General features: G+C 42.7%; 1 protein-coding gene across 1 annotated transcript in view; it reads right to left on the reverse strand.

Moving 5' to 3' along the window:
* The window catches only part of LOC115043258 (calmodulin-binding transcription activator 1-like), a 49055-nt gene extending 34304 nt beyond the window's left edge, over window positions 1-14751 (reverse strand). Inside the window, exons 1-3 of the mRNA XM_029501560.1 lie at window positions 14727-14751; window positions 12488-12583; window positions 7779-7882 (exon numbers count right to left, since the gene is read on the reverse strand). Coding sequence (XP_029357420.1) covers window positions 7779-7882; window positions 12488-12583; window positions 14727-14751 — 225 coding nt within the window. The remainder of the gene's footprint in view (window positions 1-7778; window positions 7883-12487; window positions 12584-14726) is intronic.
* Window positions 14752-15234: the final 483 nt, after the last annotated feature.

The following is a 15234-nucleotide window of genomic DNA, read 5'->3' on the forward strand; positions in this document are numbered from 1 at the left end:
AGAGAAAGGGCTGATGAACCGTTTGAACAGGAGGTAAGTTACAGTTTTCACATCTATCTGTCCTTTATTTCCACACTGGTGCCATAGCTCCTGCCCACGATTGCTGGCGGGCAAAAAAACCTCTCAGATGACTCACAAAGAAAGCATCTCAGGTGTCCACAAATATACTCAGTACATACCTATCATGTGAATTTACAGTATAATATTGCAAAATAAGTGTACATATGGAGCCACAGCAAATGAGGATGAGTAAAAGGTTTCAGGGTATCAGGAGAGGACTATCTGAGACTATCTTAGACTTGTATATCATACAAATATATAGTCTGGCTCATAATTTATAATTTATAAATATTGTAGGAAGAATTTAGATATTTAGTATTTTTTATTAATTAGATTACAATTTTCTTTTATCGTTATTGAAGCTGTGTGCCCTGTGTCCGTAAAGACAAACTGAAACTCCAAGTTCACTATGACAAAACAAAAAAAGTTGGATTGAAAACTACTTTCCTGAACCAGGAGCAGAGAGTATGAAATATGTATTGACTTGACAAATCCTCATTTTTACAGTTTTACAAGTCTATAGTGTATACAGTGAGAAAATGAAGATACCAAAGAAAAGCCTTATCAACATCAGTAGGGTTCCTGCAGCACCTGCAGTTCTTCATTTACATTGTGATGTTTTGTTGACATTTCACTGTTACTGGATAATATAAACATTAGAAATAGCCTCATGCTGCTGAAAAATATATTTAACTCAAAAGATCTAGCAAAGTATGAGGAGCTGAAAGTTTCAATCATTCATTCATCTTCTACTGCTTATCTGTTTCCGGGTCACGGGCGCTGGAGCCAATGAGGGCAAGGTACACCCTGGAAAGGTCATCAGTCCATCACAGGGCGAACACAGACAGACAGAGACCAACAACGGCTCACACTCACACTCAGACCTACGGGCAATTTAGAGTCACTAGTTAACCAAGCATGATGTTTTTGGACGGTGGGAGGAAACCACAGTACCCAGAGCAAACCCACACAGGCATGGGGAGAACATGCACACCCAGGCTGGAACTGAACCCACAACCTTCCTATTGTGGGGCAACAGCACATACCACTATGCCACCGTGCTGCCTAAGCAGAAATTTATCTAAGTAAAAAAAAAAAATAATAATAATAAAATTATGAAGCTACATAAAGTTTTGCACAATCTTGTGTATGTGAGTGTGTGTGTGTGTGTGTGTGTGTGTGTGCACAAGTACACACGTAGCCATACATTGTAATGCTTTATCAGTCTCCAATGAATTAAATCTAATTTACAGAGGACTCAGATATTACAGAGGCTCTATGCGGGGACAATTAAGGACACAAAAAGTATTGTCTCCACTACACAGCCTAACTCCACCACCTACAGCAGACACTGCTGGTCATTCAGTTCTTTTCAGTTGGGCTTGGAATGTAACAGGAAGTAAAAACGCAAAAGACACACTCAAAAGACACAATTTGGAAGACGCACACGCGCACGCACACACGCGCACACACACACACACACACACACACACACACACACACACACATAAGAAAGTTACAGCGCATACACCACACCCCCACAGTCACACATTCCTACTGTTTAATATATTTCTGTGTCTCCAGTTAACAATATTTTGTGTCAAATTATAGTGGGCAAGATAAATAGTGGGTCTGTGCGACATGGAAAAAATAGAACAGGAGGAAAAGACGGGGCTTCCAGTTGGGGGTAGGGAGGGGAGAGGAGAGATTCTAACTCCTACCTCAGACACCTGGCTTTCACTGACTAGACTTGTAAAACCTGGTAATCCCACCCGCTTGTGAAATTGTATGTGCTGAAATATCTGCATTCCTGAAACATACTGAAATACTGATTCCCAACTATCTATGTGCCATCTACAGACCTATTTGCTGGATAATTACATGTATCAATAAGGAAATTACATTTATGAAAACAATGAATGCAATTAATTATTTTCGATGCTGCACATTTGGTTCAAATTGCTGGTTTGGTCAGCAGGACAGTGTAGATATCTGGAGTTCACAAGGAAATGGAAGTTTCAACAGACACAAAATGACATTGGGTGTTAATTGGGCTACGTTTGGCTCAGAGAGAGATGGAGAGACAGACAAAGGAGGAGGAGAGGGAGGGAAAGAGAGAGCCTGGAGGACTAATTAGTGATTATAACTTGGCGCTCTCCAAACATAAAATATTTCTCAACCCAAAAGACAGAGGAATGATTAAAAATAAAAGAATAGGAATCAAACACATGGAGCTACACAACACCCCTCTGGTATTGTGTGTGTGCGTGCATCTCTGTGTGTATATATACATATGTGCATGCATGTGTGTGCATGTGTGAGTGTGTGCGATGGCTTCTTTGCCCCCTCATTAAACCATGCTTTACTCTGGTAAACGGAAACAGCATAGAGCCCAATGTCAAATGGAGAGGTTACAGCCATGGGCAGGCTCTGGGACACACACATGCACACACTGACAGACTCTCCAGAGCATGTTATGTTAACAAATGCATGAACGACATGCATTTCCTTTAAACATCCAATTTTCAATAAGTTTCCACAGGCATGTTACTTTTGCCTTTATTTTGATATGCACAAAAAGAAAAAGGAGTGTCAGCCTTAGCTGGTGTGAGCTGGACATTAGCAATTCACACATCAAAGTCATAAATCAAGGGCACCCTTCACCACAGAATAAATGGAACACAGTGGCCTGCAACTGGCTGTGTGTGAACTGTATCGCTTTGGGTTTCCACAATGGATCCCTGGTATTTTGCCACATAATCTGGTAACTGACATTTAATGTCATCCCCAATATGTAATTTCCCTTCCACACACTTCCACACCTACTGTTTATATTTTACCCACAGGGAAAAGAAAAAAGGAGTATATCTACAAAGAAATGTTGAAATACTATGCATGCATATTTAATTCAATATATCTACTTAATGGCTCACAAAAAACAATGACATAAATAATACAATAAACATTCGCACACGCAGCGCTTTGTTTGGGTTAGAAACTGGAGTTCACAAAAGCTACTGCTACAGCATGCACAGGTGAGTGATAGTGAGTTCCTGACATTTTTACCTGAGATTTAGAGCTTTTCCCCTTCAACAGCTGTTTTTTTCATCTGTTGTACATTTGTTATTGTGAGCAGACATAATGACGATGTCACATCTCCCTGACTGCCTTTAATGTAATGCACAATAATAAACAGCGTTTGTGTCACACATGCAACATTGATCATACCATTAGTAGGAATATGCATCACAAAAACACGTATGCGCACACAAAGACACACACCAATCTGTTGCCATGGCAACACCTACCCCTGATGCACCCACAGACACAGACACAGACACACACACACACGGGGGCAGATGGGGTAGTGGTCTAACATGTATATGCTTTTTGATCTGCTTCTCATTCAAGCAATCATGTTAGTGCCATGCAGCGGCACAGACAGACATGAGCGTGTGTGAACTGTCAATGAGATGCCTTCAAAATATACAGGGACAAATATCACTATGTCAGGAGGGCTCTACAATAGAGCACTGCAAGTTTCATACCTGTATCCCTGATACCAGAACATTGGCTTTTCTTCATACTTGCATTTTGCTCCCATTCATTTGACTGACATGTAAAGCAGACTCAAATGCACCGTACCTACTCGTTTGACAGTTGCATCATTTGAATCATAGTGGGAGGGCTGCTCTGAAGTAGAAGCCTTTAAAATGCACATTGGATCACGCAATGACGTGCATACATAGGATGTACATGCACAGTTTGAATTAACGTTTTCTAAAGGAAATTCAATTTATTATTCAACTCAGACTGGCCACTTAAAACATGAGTCTGAATGTCAAGGGTCTCCACAAGAAATAATCATATATTTTCATGAGCTTGAACCCATTGAACAGATTTTGAAGCTTGTCTTTGTCTACATTTAAAAAAGTTTGATCGCCTCCTTATTTCAATGCTCTAACGTATTTGCGAAAACCAAACAAGTCATTCCCAAAGGAAAAAAAAAAACAAAACTGACTCTGCTGTCAGTCTGTCCACCTGAGTGTGGTTTGTTATCTAAAACTAGTCTATACTCTATTACCATGGACAGATACACATACACCCCCAATCTATTATTGAACAAAAGGCTCACGCCTCTGCTCAGCCCTTCAGGGAGGAATCCATCCCTCCATCACAGAATAATTTCACACATCAGTAGCTACACAAAAGAGAGAGAGGGGAAGTAAAAAGGGAAGGAAAGGAAGAGAGGAAAGGACAGAGGAGGAGGAGTGGACAGGGTAAAAATGTATGGGGTCACAGCTCAGTGGTTGTTGGAGGCCAAGGCGTCGGGGAGAACCATGCGTGACAAAACAGAGATCAGAGGATCATAGGCAGTCATGCAAATGTGTAAGAAAACAACAGCATATGCATGCAAACATGCACACACACACACACACACACACACACACACACACACGCTTACAGAGCCAAGAAAAGGGTGAGAATAAGGACACATCAGATGAAAACTTGTAAAGATTGCATCTGACTGAATCAGGAGCATCCAAACACAGAAGGGTAATCTCTTTGTCTGTCACACACTTCCTATTCACACAAACACACACACGGACATACACAAAGGATAATCCTAATTCTAAATACATACATGTATAAACAGCATGCAGAAACCAAAATACCCAAACGGTGAAAATGAAGAACACGAAACTAGTTGTGGATTTTTTTTCTGTCTAAGCCTATGAAAAGGAATCATTTGATGTACACCCACAAAACCGCACACACACACACGTATGTCTACATACAAAATAATTACTGGGCATTTCAGCACAGACAGTTGTCAATAACACATCGCCATATTTCACAAGCAATATCTACAACAGGACAGCATTATATTTTAAGCCAACACACACAAACATGCACCCATTGAAGGGACGTGACAAAATAAATAAATCTAGTTTGACAGCTGACAACTGATTGGTCGAGAAAGCTCGCAAAATTATATTACATTACAATCAAAGGCGGAATAAAAAACATCTTGTGTATAAAATTTGATGACTGGTGATTTGAAATTTTTATTAAAATAATATTAATATGTTTTATTTATAAGCACCTTACAAGACACCCAAGGACAATGTACACTGAATAAAGACGGCAATAAATAAAATCAACATACATGAAAGAAACAATGGAGAGTGTAACAGAAGTTAAATAGGTGAGTTTTGAGTTTGGGCTTGAAGTTGGGGATCGAGTCAGAGTTGTAGATGTGAGGAGGCAGAGAGTTCCAGAGGTGGGCAGTAGAGCGGCTGAAAGCTCTGCTCCCCATGGTGCTGAGGTGGGCAGAGGGGACAGTGAGGTGGATGGAGGAAGAGGATTAAAGGGAACGGCCTGGACAAATACAGAGGGTGAGGTTGTGGATGGCCTTGAAGGTGGAGGGAGTTTGAGTTCTATATGTTGGTTTACTGGGAGCCAGAGGAGTTGTCGGATATTGGGGGGGTGTGGTGCTATGAGGGGGCTTTGGTGATGATATGGGCAGCAGAGTTCTGAACCAGTTGGAGTTTATGGAGGGACTTTTGAGTGAGGCCGAAGAGAAGAGAGTTACAGTAGTCAGTCCTGGAGGTCACAAAGCTATGGACAAGGATGGTGGCAGTATGGGGGCTGTGAGAGAGGTGGCGTCAATTAATGTAATGTAGAAGGAAGTACACAGACCAGGCAATGTTATTGATGATGAAAGATAGTGTGCTCTTGAGGATGACACCCAGGCTCTTAACCTGACAAGAGGGGGAAACTAAGACGTTGTCAATGGTGAGGGAGATGGTGACAGCTTTAGACAGTGTTAATTCGGTACCAATGAGAAGGAGATCAGGTTTGTCGCTGTTTAATTCTAGGATGTTTTAATATATTTTTTATGAAAACTGTTGTACCTGTTACAGACGGACAAAAATCAACAAACAGAAAAAAGAAATCAATAGAGCCCCCACCCCCCCAAACACTAAGCAAGAACAGCATCAGACACAATAGAGTGTTTAACTATGCAGGAAAGTTTTTGCCTTGGTGGAAGAGAAGCTTTGAAGGAATCCGCTGAGGGACACCCAACCTCCCCCTGAACTGAGCCTGTACCTCCTCATCAGAGAGAAAGAGAGCCACAGAGAGAGGAAGCAGGGGGATGAAAGATAAAGATGGAGAGGACTAGATGGTAAGCTGAAAGGGAGACTTATACAGAAAAAGGGGGAAAGGGCAGGAAAGGTGGCCGCAACAAGGTGCCCTGTTCTACTGCCTGCGCCTTGTGCACAATTGCTCTTGGTTAGGCTGATGAAAGGAAGTTCCAAACAAACTGTGGTCATGTTCTGAGCCACACACATACAAATCTGCATGTGTGCGTGCACATACAAACATACACACACACACACAGATATACATGCACAGCCAATTCATATGAGCGCACTGTTCAGTAGGCACCGTGCTTAACTCCCAGTATGACCTTCATTGAGATGGATTGCATGAAAAATGTAATGACTTTCCTGAGAGAAAAACCACAGGCCAAATCAGCTTTGCATTGCATAATAATGCTGGACTTGGTAATCAATAACACAAACACACAAACACACATCCATAATGGAGTGCACAGCCTGCACATGGAGGAAATGTCCTCGCAGAGGCCAACCGCATCACAATGAACGGAGCAAGCCACCAGCGGAGAGCTTTGCAATGCATAAACAAGGGGCTATTGACGATAAATGCCTGCATCCATTTCCACCCATCAAACACTTCCCTAAGCTAACAACTTAAGTCTGGAGGAACATGCAACTCGGTTAAGCTTTTCACAACTCAAATGATTACCTCAGGGTTATCTTTGACCACAAGTAAAGCATTTTCCCATCCTAATCTGGACTGGATTTACATTGTATCACTCAACCAACAGCAGAATTTAAGTTGTACAGTGTTCAGAGTCCAAATATTATGCTGGTTTTGGCTCAAAGCAGGGCAAACTTAGTACTATATTGCCCTTTATACTGGTAGCAGCATGAAAGGTTTGACAGTCAGTACATGCTAGCATTTCTGAAATATGGTTTGCATATTTCCCCCTTAAGTTACTTAAATTTAACTCACTTTTATGATCAAGTCCTCTGGGTGCACGGTCACTACTTTTGTTGTTTTTATCTCACAGACAGCTCTTCTTTTTTTGTTTTGGAGGACAACATTACCCACCGTAAGTAGAGCATCGTTCTCACACATATCACAAGACAGAAAAAGTGCAGAAAAGTGACACAGATTTTAAAGGCTTTTTGTGGTTGCATAGCAACAATTATTCAGAAAACAATCTTTATCCTATTGACCACAGTTTTATTTTTTTTACCCAATAACACCCAGCAGTGGACACATTCACTCTGCAGCCTCATTTGCTGTTTCTTAGTCTCTAAATCCTACACCTTTAGGCCCACAAACCCATGATCCCCGTACTATAACCCTGAGTTGTTTGGATTACAAAGTGAAATAGATAGCATGACGCCAAATGGAATGTACAGTCTCTGAGCTCAGGTTGCTTTGTTTTTTTATTTCCTGGTGTCACAGTTTTAGGGTCCCATAATGAAAAGCTACCACTGTGTTTGTTTACCTTCTCTTCATCTCTCAATGTGACATGAGCTAGATATGCGTCACCAGTAAAAATAACATTTCATCTCACTGTCACAGATATTTCCCCTTTGAGTGTGTTTCATTCTCACCTCGTTGGTGTTCCAGCGATGGCGCTCCTTGGGCAGAGAGGAACATTTGGGTAGACACTCTAGCAGCTTCTTAGGAAGGTATATCTTCAATTGGCCTGGCTCATCTGGAGCGGAAGGGGAAGTGGGGGAGGACAGGGGGTGAAGATAAAGGAAGATAAATGAGGGATGAGTAGGAAGAGAAGAGAAATTTCTCATCAGACACAGAGGGAATGTGAGCAATGAATACAAAAAGGCAGCATCTCTGGAATCTTGCTGAATAAAAACAAACTTTTATTGTGTAGCTTTTAATGGCACAGTGTGACCTTATGCCAATTAATTTGTAAAGAGATTTTTTTTTAGGCTGATGAAGGACATGAGCTTTAATTAATTTTCTTCAAAGATAATATTCCAACTACAGATCATCCTTGATCTGCAAATGCTTCCTGTGAATTCTGAATCAGAAATACAACTGGGGATTTTGGCATAACTGCTGCTTTATATTGCCCAGTAAGAGCATTATTCCTAATGATTGTTACTGATTACATCATCTTCACTTATGGGGGATTCCCAGTGATGCAAACAAGTGCAGTTGATAACTTTGTCAATCATTGTGCACAATTAAGTGTGCAGTCCACAAAAGTGTGAAGTGCACTTATTTTAGGATGGCAGGTGGGGTTACAATAGTACACCTGAGGCCCCAACAAGAATCAGATCTGGATTAAGAATCCATTATCATACATTATAAGTACATTTGGGGTTATTTACAATCATGGCCAATCACATGGACATCTCTTATCCCCTTTAAAAGTAATGCTCTCCCAAAAGTGTTAAAGAAACTGTTCCATAATGGAGCAGAGACTCCACACTAGAACCTCCTGAGAGGAAATTAACATTGTTCTATGGGAGCTGGAGAATTGCAAGTTCAATTACACAAAAGACCAAATACCGCTATGGGCTATTGAGGACCACACTACTTTATTTAGAACCACAATGATCCACACACTAACAACATTGTGGAGAGCGGTAAAACCAAGGAAACTTTTACCCACTTACCAACTATATTTTTTTTATTGTCCACATCTATTGGCTGTGTAACCAAAGCCTAGTATAGCATGTTTCTTGCTGTCATAAAGCTGCACTGTTGTTGACACATCAGTGAGCAGGAGTGTTGAACTAAGTGATAGGCTCCAATCCTTACAATAAACATGAGCACTGTGGTTTGTTTTTAGAAAAATCATTCTGCTGCTGTTAATACTAATACAATGAATCAAATTCACTTCTTCCTCTCGTATGAGTATATTTGTTCCAAACTACAGTTCCAAGTTTGTTTTGGAAATGGCATTAAAAAAAAAAAAATCTAAACGTACAATATTTTTGACCCAATTTAAGTTTCCAGTAGGAACCTTTGGGCTGAGAGCCATAAACAAGACCGGGAAGAGTTTAAGTATTGAGAAATGGACTAACTCACTGTCAATTTTAGTCTATTCAGGGGATTTGTTTACAATAACACTTACAGCGAGAGCTTCTCTTTAATTATTTTGTAATACAGTGACTACTGGTAGAAGAATGTATAAGCAAGACATAAATAACAGAGATTTGCTTAGTTTTGGAGAAAGCTATATGAGTGCACCGCCACCAAAATTACATATTGCTGCTGGATTACCTGCGAAACAGCCCCTACTGAGCCTCTCCTCCCCCACTGCGGCACGCAGAGAATCACCAAAATACTGAATAGGTGCAGGTGAGAAAAAAAAAATCCCACTGCGCCACAGAAAATACCACTTCACCAGCGCAAAGTGTCCACACAAAGGTAAAGCCCCGTGTGTGTGTGTGTGTGTGTGTGCGCGCGCGCGTGTTTGTGTGTGAATGCGTATGTGCGCGTTTGTGTGTGCGTGTGCGCCTGTTTACGTGCCCAATGGGTGTGCCGCTAAGAAGTCAAAGACAGCAAGCACTCAAAGGTTATTGATAAGCATTTGAGTAGATGGTGTCCATTCATGACTCCCGTGGGAAGATAGGAATTATACTTTACCTGAGGGTAGATGACAGAGTGAGAGTAACAGAGATATAGGTGGGGTGCAGGGGTCAGAGTGGGGAGACAGAGAGAGGCAGGGACACAATGAGCCAGAGAGAGACAGTTAATGAAGAAAAAAAAAAAAGAAACTTACAGAGAAGAATCAGAAAGTAAGAATTTCACAGGAGAAGAGATGAAACAAGGTAACCCAGAGATAAAGAGAGAGGACTACTTGAGGAGGACAGGAGTGGCGTCTATGTGTGTGTGCTTATGCAAGTATGTAGGTGTCTGAGCAAGTGTGTGTGTTTGTGCCAGTAGGAAGTGTGTTCAGGCACGTATGCTCCCCCTAATCAATTATGCATTTATTAATAGAAGGCCTGAGAAGACAGAATTTCAAACAGCTGAACGGTGCAGCAGCTTAGTTAAACAGCTGAATGGTGCAGCTTAGTTAAAGCCTAATTTCTTTTTTAGCAGCACTCCAGCCTCTCTGCTATGAATGCCAATCAGCGTTTAAACCCCACCCCTCCTGGCTATAACCCCCTTCCCTCCCCCTGCTGTTCTGAAGAATTCTCATCAGAGCCTCGCCTTTGAAATGTACCAGAACCACCACATCAAACAAGACCGTAGCACATGCGTAGGCACACACAAACACACACACGCATGCAGGCGTGTGCGCACACACACACACACACATATGTTCACATGCAAAGAGACACACATACAAATGCAGTGTCTGTCGATCAAAGAACACGCATCACAGTATTTGTCCTAGAGTGTCATTTTTTTCACCAGTGACCTTGGTTCCAAAATCCCTTTTAACACCTTCATGGACACAACCATCATCCTAACCTATTCTTACTTTTACACTCCCTGCTGACAAGGACTGGAAAACCAACGTTGCTGATTTGTTGAATGCTGATGAGCTTTTACACCCCGAAGACGCTGTACATAGATCACGCACTCACTTGCTAATCTAGTAAAAGAGAGTCCGAAAGAGTGACAAAACCTGAATGCTAATGTGAAACTGATGGCTCATTAAGTCATACAGAGGTATGTGTGCTAAAAGTGAAAGTGTTCAACCAAAGTGAAACATTGCTTTGGTACCCTATCAAATGCCATAATTTAGAATGGAATCACAGCCTCCGACTGATGAATATTTTACCTCATAAAACTGTCATCTCCATATTTAACACAGAAACAAGCCAATGCCCTTGTGAGATGGCTGTCAGTTAATTATAAAACTCTCCTCAGTAAAGAGAGAGAAAAACGTTCCAAATGCAACTCTTAACTCTCCCCCCACTGATATTAGGAGGCATCAGGGGAAATTTTCACATTTTCCCTCTTTTTGGGAAGAAATTAATGTGACAGAAAGAAAGGCTCATTGCACAGCAGCTAGATAGAGGGATGGGAAGGGGGAGGGTGGGAGGGCAGGAGGGAGCATCAGGGCAGGGAGAAGAAAGGGGGAGCATAGCATGGGATGAGTGAGAGTGCAGGAAGAGGGAGGGAGAGACGAGAGAAAGAGGGTGAGTGGGGGCTGGGGGTGGAGGTTGGGGAGGAGGGTAGAGAGATGGGCGTGCATGCTAATTTTATCATTCTGCTGATAAACTTTTCCTCCAGTAATCCTCCAGCTGGGACGAGAGAACAGATAGGAGACAGGGATAGGCTCAGGAAGTCTCAGCTCATATTAAACAGTCATCCCAAACAGAACTGTCTGTTCTATTCTATTCTCTTCTATTCTTTTCTATTGTCTTAATTCCTAATTTGCCATTTTGTTACCTTTTCTCCTATCCCTCTCAAAAATATAAAACAGTCTGGAGTAGGTATGACGCTATCAGCTTTTTTTTTAATGAAAAAAGGGGCCTGGTTGTGTGTGTGTGCGTGTGTGTGTGTGTGTGTGTGTGTGTGCGTATGATGGAGGGGTGGTGGTTCCCTCGCATACCTACCATCCCTAAACCTGTAAAACCCACCACCTTACTAACCAACATGCCTGTCTGTCTCTCCTCACATCTGTTTATTTTCTTCCAATTTGTCCCCCTAACAGATACACATACACATAAAAATACACACAGAGCCAGATATGTGCATCTGTGTCATGTCCTCTGGAATCAATAACCAATCAAAGCAATCATTGCCTTTATAGTCTCTCTAAAACACCATAGCAATCATACACACACACACACAAAGCACACTCACAGGCTCACACACACCCATGCAGCGACCCCAGATTACACACTTCATCTCACTTCTAGTTTAACCAGGCCCATTGAGGATTATAGATACATAATGCCATGTGTACAGATTAGGTATGACAATAAACTACTGATAGCCAAAGTAAGCCCTGCCTTATTGTGTGTCTGCATGTGTGTGTGCGCCCACTAATACTGTACTGGCATGCATGAATAAACATGATGTGTAACAGAGCTGAATTGGAATGACGTCTCAGCAGAGACACACAGCGACAGAGTGTGTGCTCGCTCTGTGTGTGTGTGTGTGTGTGTGTGTGTGTGTGTGTGTGTGTGTCTGTGTACGTGTGATCTGTTACAGAGCAGATGAGAAGAAGACCTCAGTTCCCGCATCACATCATTCTGCCAGAAGGCTTTTATACTTGCTCCCAGAGTCACCCTGTGCTACAGACAAATGTGCGAGCGGCACTTAAACACCCTTTCACAGACATCCACACATACACAAACATGGTGAGGGGAGTTTGTATGTCTCTTACTGTTGGCGTCAGTGTCGTCACTCTTGGGAGGGGTGTGTCCTGTGTAACCAACAGCAATCCTGACCATTCGCTCTGGATTTCTTATCTTCTTCAGTCCTACAAAAAACAGCAAAAGAGAGAGAAAGACATATTTAGGAGATGCTCCAGACTTTGGTTTCCTTGGCAGTCGCGTACCTCACCTCATTCCTCCCTCTCTAATGGCCAGAGACAAAACTCCAAGTGATATGCATGTGGGCTGATCCATTTTCTGATCCACTAACTTGCATCCATTGTGTCCCCTGATCGATTAGCCACAGCAGATACATTGCCTCCGTGTGTGTAACTAACTTGTACACCGCTTTAGTTTCTCTTCTCTCTCATCATTTCTGTTTCCCTGACCACTGTTGCTATGATACAAAGTAGACCAACCAGCGCAGAGGGAGATGGTCTTCCAAGCTATATGGTGGATATTGTTCTCATGCCCACTGGTGTACTCTGCTGATCGGTACCATGCACATCTGCCAAGGGATGGAAATAGTGGATAGCTGCCCACTGTCTTCTTCGCAGCGATTCATTTGGCTTTTATTCAGCATGGCCGACACTTGTAAATTTTTACATTCTCCCTGCACATAACACTAAGGGAGCAATGAACAAAAAAACCTATACTGTCAGTATGGCGTGTTTGTTTGCATCTGCGTGTAGGTACACTACAGTATGGGCATTGAGGGGGGTTCTTATTGTGCGGTTGAGTGCCTGCTCATCTGCCCATGGGCCTTCTGTCTCATCTACAGTTCTAGTCTTTTAACGCAATGGGACTCTCAACCCAGGGCCTTCACTTCGCCTCTGGCCCCATACACACATGCATGCATGCATGCTTGCCTGCACACATATATGTGTGCGTGTGTGTGTTTTCCACTTTAAGTGTTGTGAACTTGAAAATGTGCCTCACAAAGGTCCGACGCTACTTGTGTAGTTGAAGTTATCCAAAAATTGCCCCTTAGAGAAATCTTGCTCAGCATTGCTCCCTAGTGGAGAGAAGGCCAAAGACTCTCCGTCATTTCCAGTATCACTTCAATAGGATGGAGATAACAAAATAATAAACATTTAAGGAACAGAACAATAAAATATTGAATATTACAATGATAAAGTGATGTCTACAGCAAACTAATACTCTTGCATGTTATTATACTTTTTGAGTTGTTATGGAATTTTGCCTCAAACAAAATATGTTCAGCTGGTTTATTTCTTTGCTTGACATCCATTTTTGGGCAATTTATCCCTGTGTGACATCAGCAATACTTTAAACAGGTAAGGAAACGAAAGTGATACTTAGCACAGACTATCAACCAGGGGATGTTTATAAACAAACATCAGAGACAGTCAGGAATAAAGCCTTCCTTAATCCATTAGCTGAGGTAGAGATAATATTGCCATGGTGATATTGGTCATCCTTTAAATTATTCATGAATGAATGAATGAATAATCATCTGAATGAAATGGTGGCTGTGTGTGACAGTAGAGCCAAGGAGTTTAGTTGAGGGTGTAAAAATGTAAACTAGATGCATATGTAATATGACCTAAAACTGACACACATACACTCCTCCCCTCCCCAGCCTAAATGCAGCCCTCACCTTCACTGCCTTAGCAACCATAAGCTCAACATCAAATCGAACACAAACATAAACACATACACACAGACATATATATACACACACACTCGGAGACCATTGTGACTTAATAAGTACACAAATGGACTGGTTTGCGAGGTTGTCAAGAATGGAAATCTACGACTTAGTGGTCTATTTTATACTTAAAGAAAAATACAGAGACTGATGAACACACACACACACACACACACAAACACGCATACACGCACGCACAGATAGCATCTGAATTCCTTCAGCGTGAACCACTCTCATCCTTTCCCTTTTATGCTAAACGCTCAAAAAAGCACTCATAAAGCAGCTACTCGAGGGAAACGCCGGCCAACAGTGGACGGTGAAAAACTACCCCATCCCGAGTCACTCAGAGCCAACCGACAGGACAACTCTCCTTCCCCTATTTATCCACTGTCGGTTAACCGTGCTCCACAGTCGCTGCTTCAGCACCAGCGTCCGTGTTTTCGGGACGGGCTAGGAGCGAGGGAAAGCCCCGCCGTTATCTCTCTCCTCCTCTATGCCTCCATCCCTTCATCGCCTTGTCTGAACCCCGAATAGCGGCACTCTGCCACCTAAAATAAAAACCCTTATTTCTCTCTTACCTTCCGGCTTGTTTTCGGCAGCCATTTCCCCTCCACCGCGCGCCTCATCCCTCCTCCTCCTCCTCCTCTTCCTCCTCCTCCTCCTCCTCCTCGACTCGACCTAGTGGTGGTGGAGGTGGTGGTGGTGGTGGTGGGGAGGGGGTGCCACGCGCGTGCACGGAGAGGACAGCTCAAGGAGGGGGGCGGGGCTGAGAAGAAGGGGTGGGGGGGACGAGCCTGCCGGCTCCTGCGAGCCCATTGGTCCAAACGACGAGGATTGACAGCGGGGATCTATGATGGTGACTCGCGGAATTCTCCATCCCTCCGTTTATTCCCGCCCCGCCCCCCCACCCCATCATCACCGGCCGACGTTCACGCGTATTCATCCTCGCTCTCTCTCCCTCTCTTTCCTCTCACGTCACCAAACGACGTCTGTATTCGAGGACACCTTGACAGCCTCCAACAGCATCATCATCATCATGCTCATCATCATCTTTTGCCCGTCTCTCTCCCTCCCTCTCTCTCTCAC

The sequence above is a fragment of the Echeneis naucrates genome, chromosome 5, assembly GCF_900963305.1.
Source record: "Echeneis naucrates chromosome 5, fEcheNa1.1, whole genome shotgun sequence".
NCBI lineage: Eukaryota > Metazoa > Chordata > Actinopteri > Carangiformes > Echeneidae > Echeneis > Echeneis naucrates.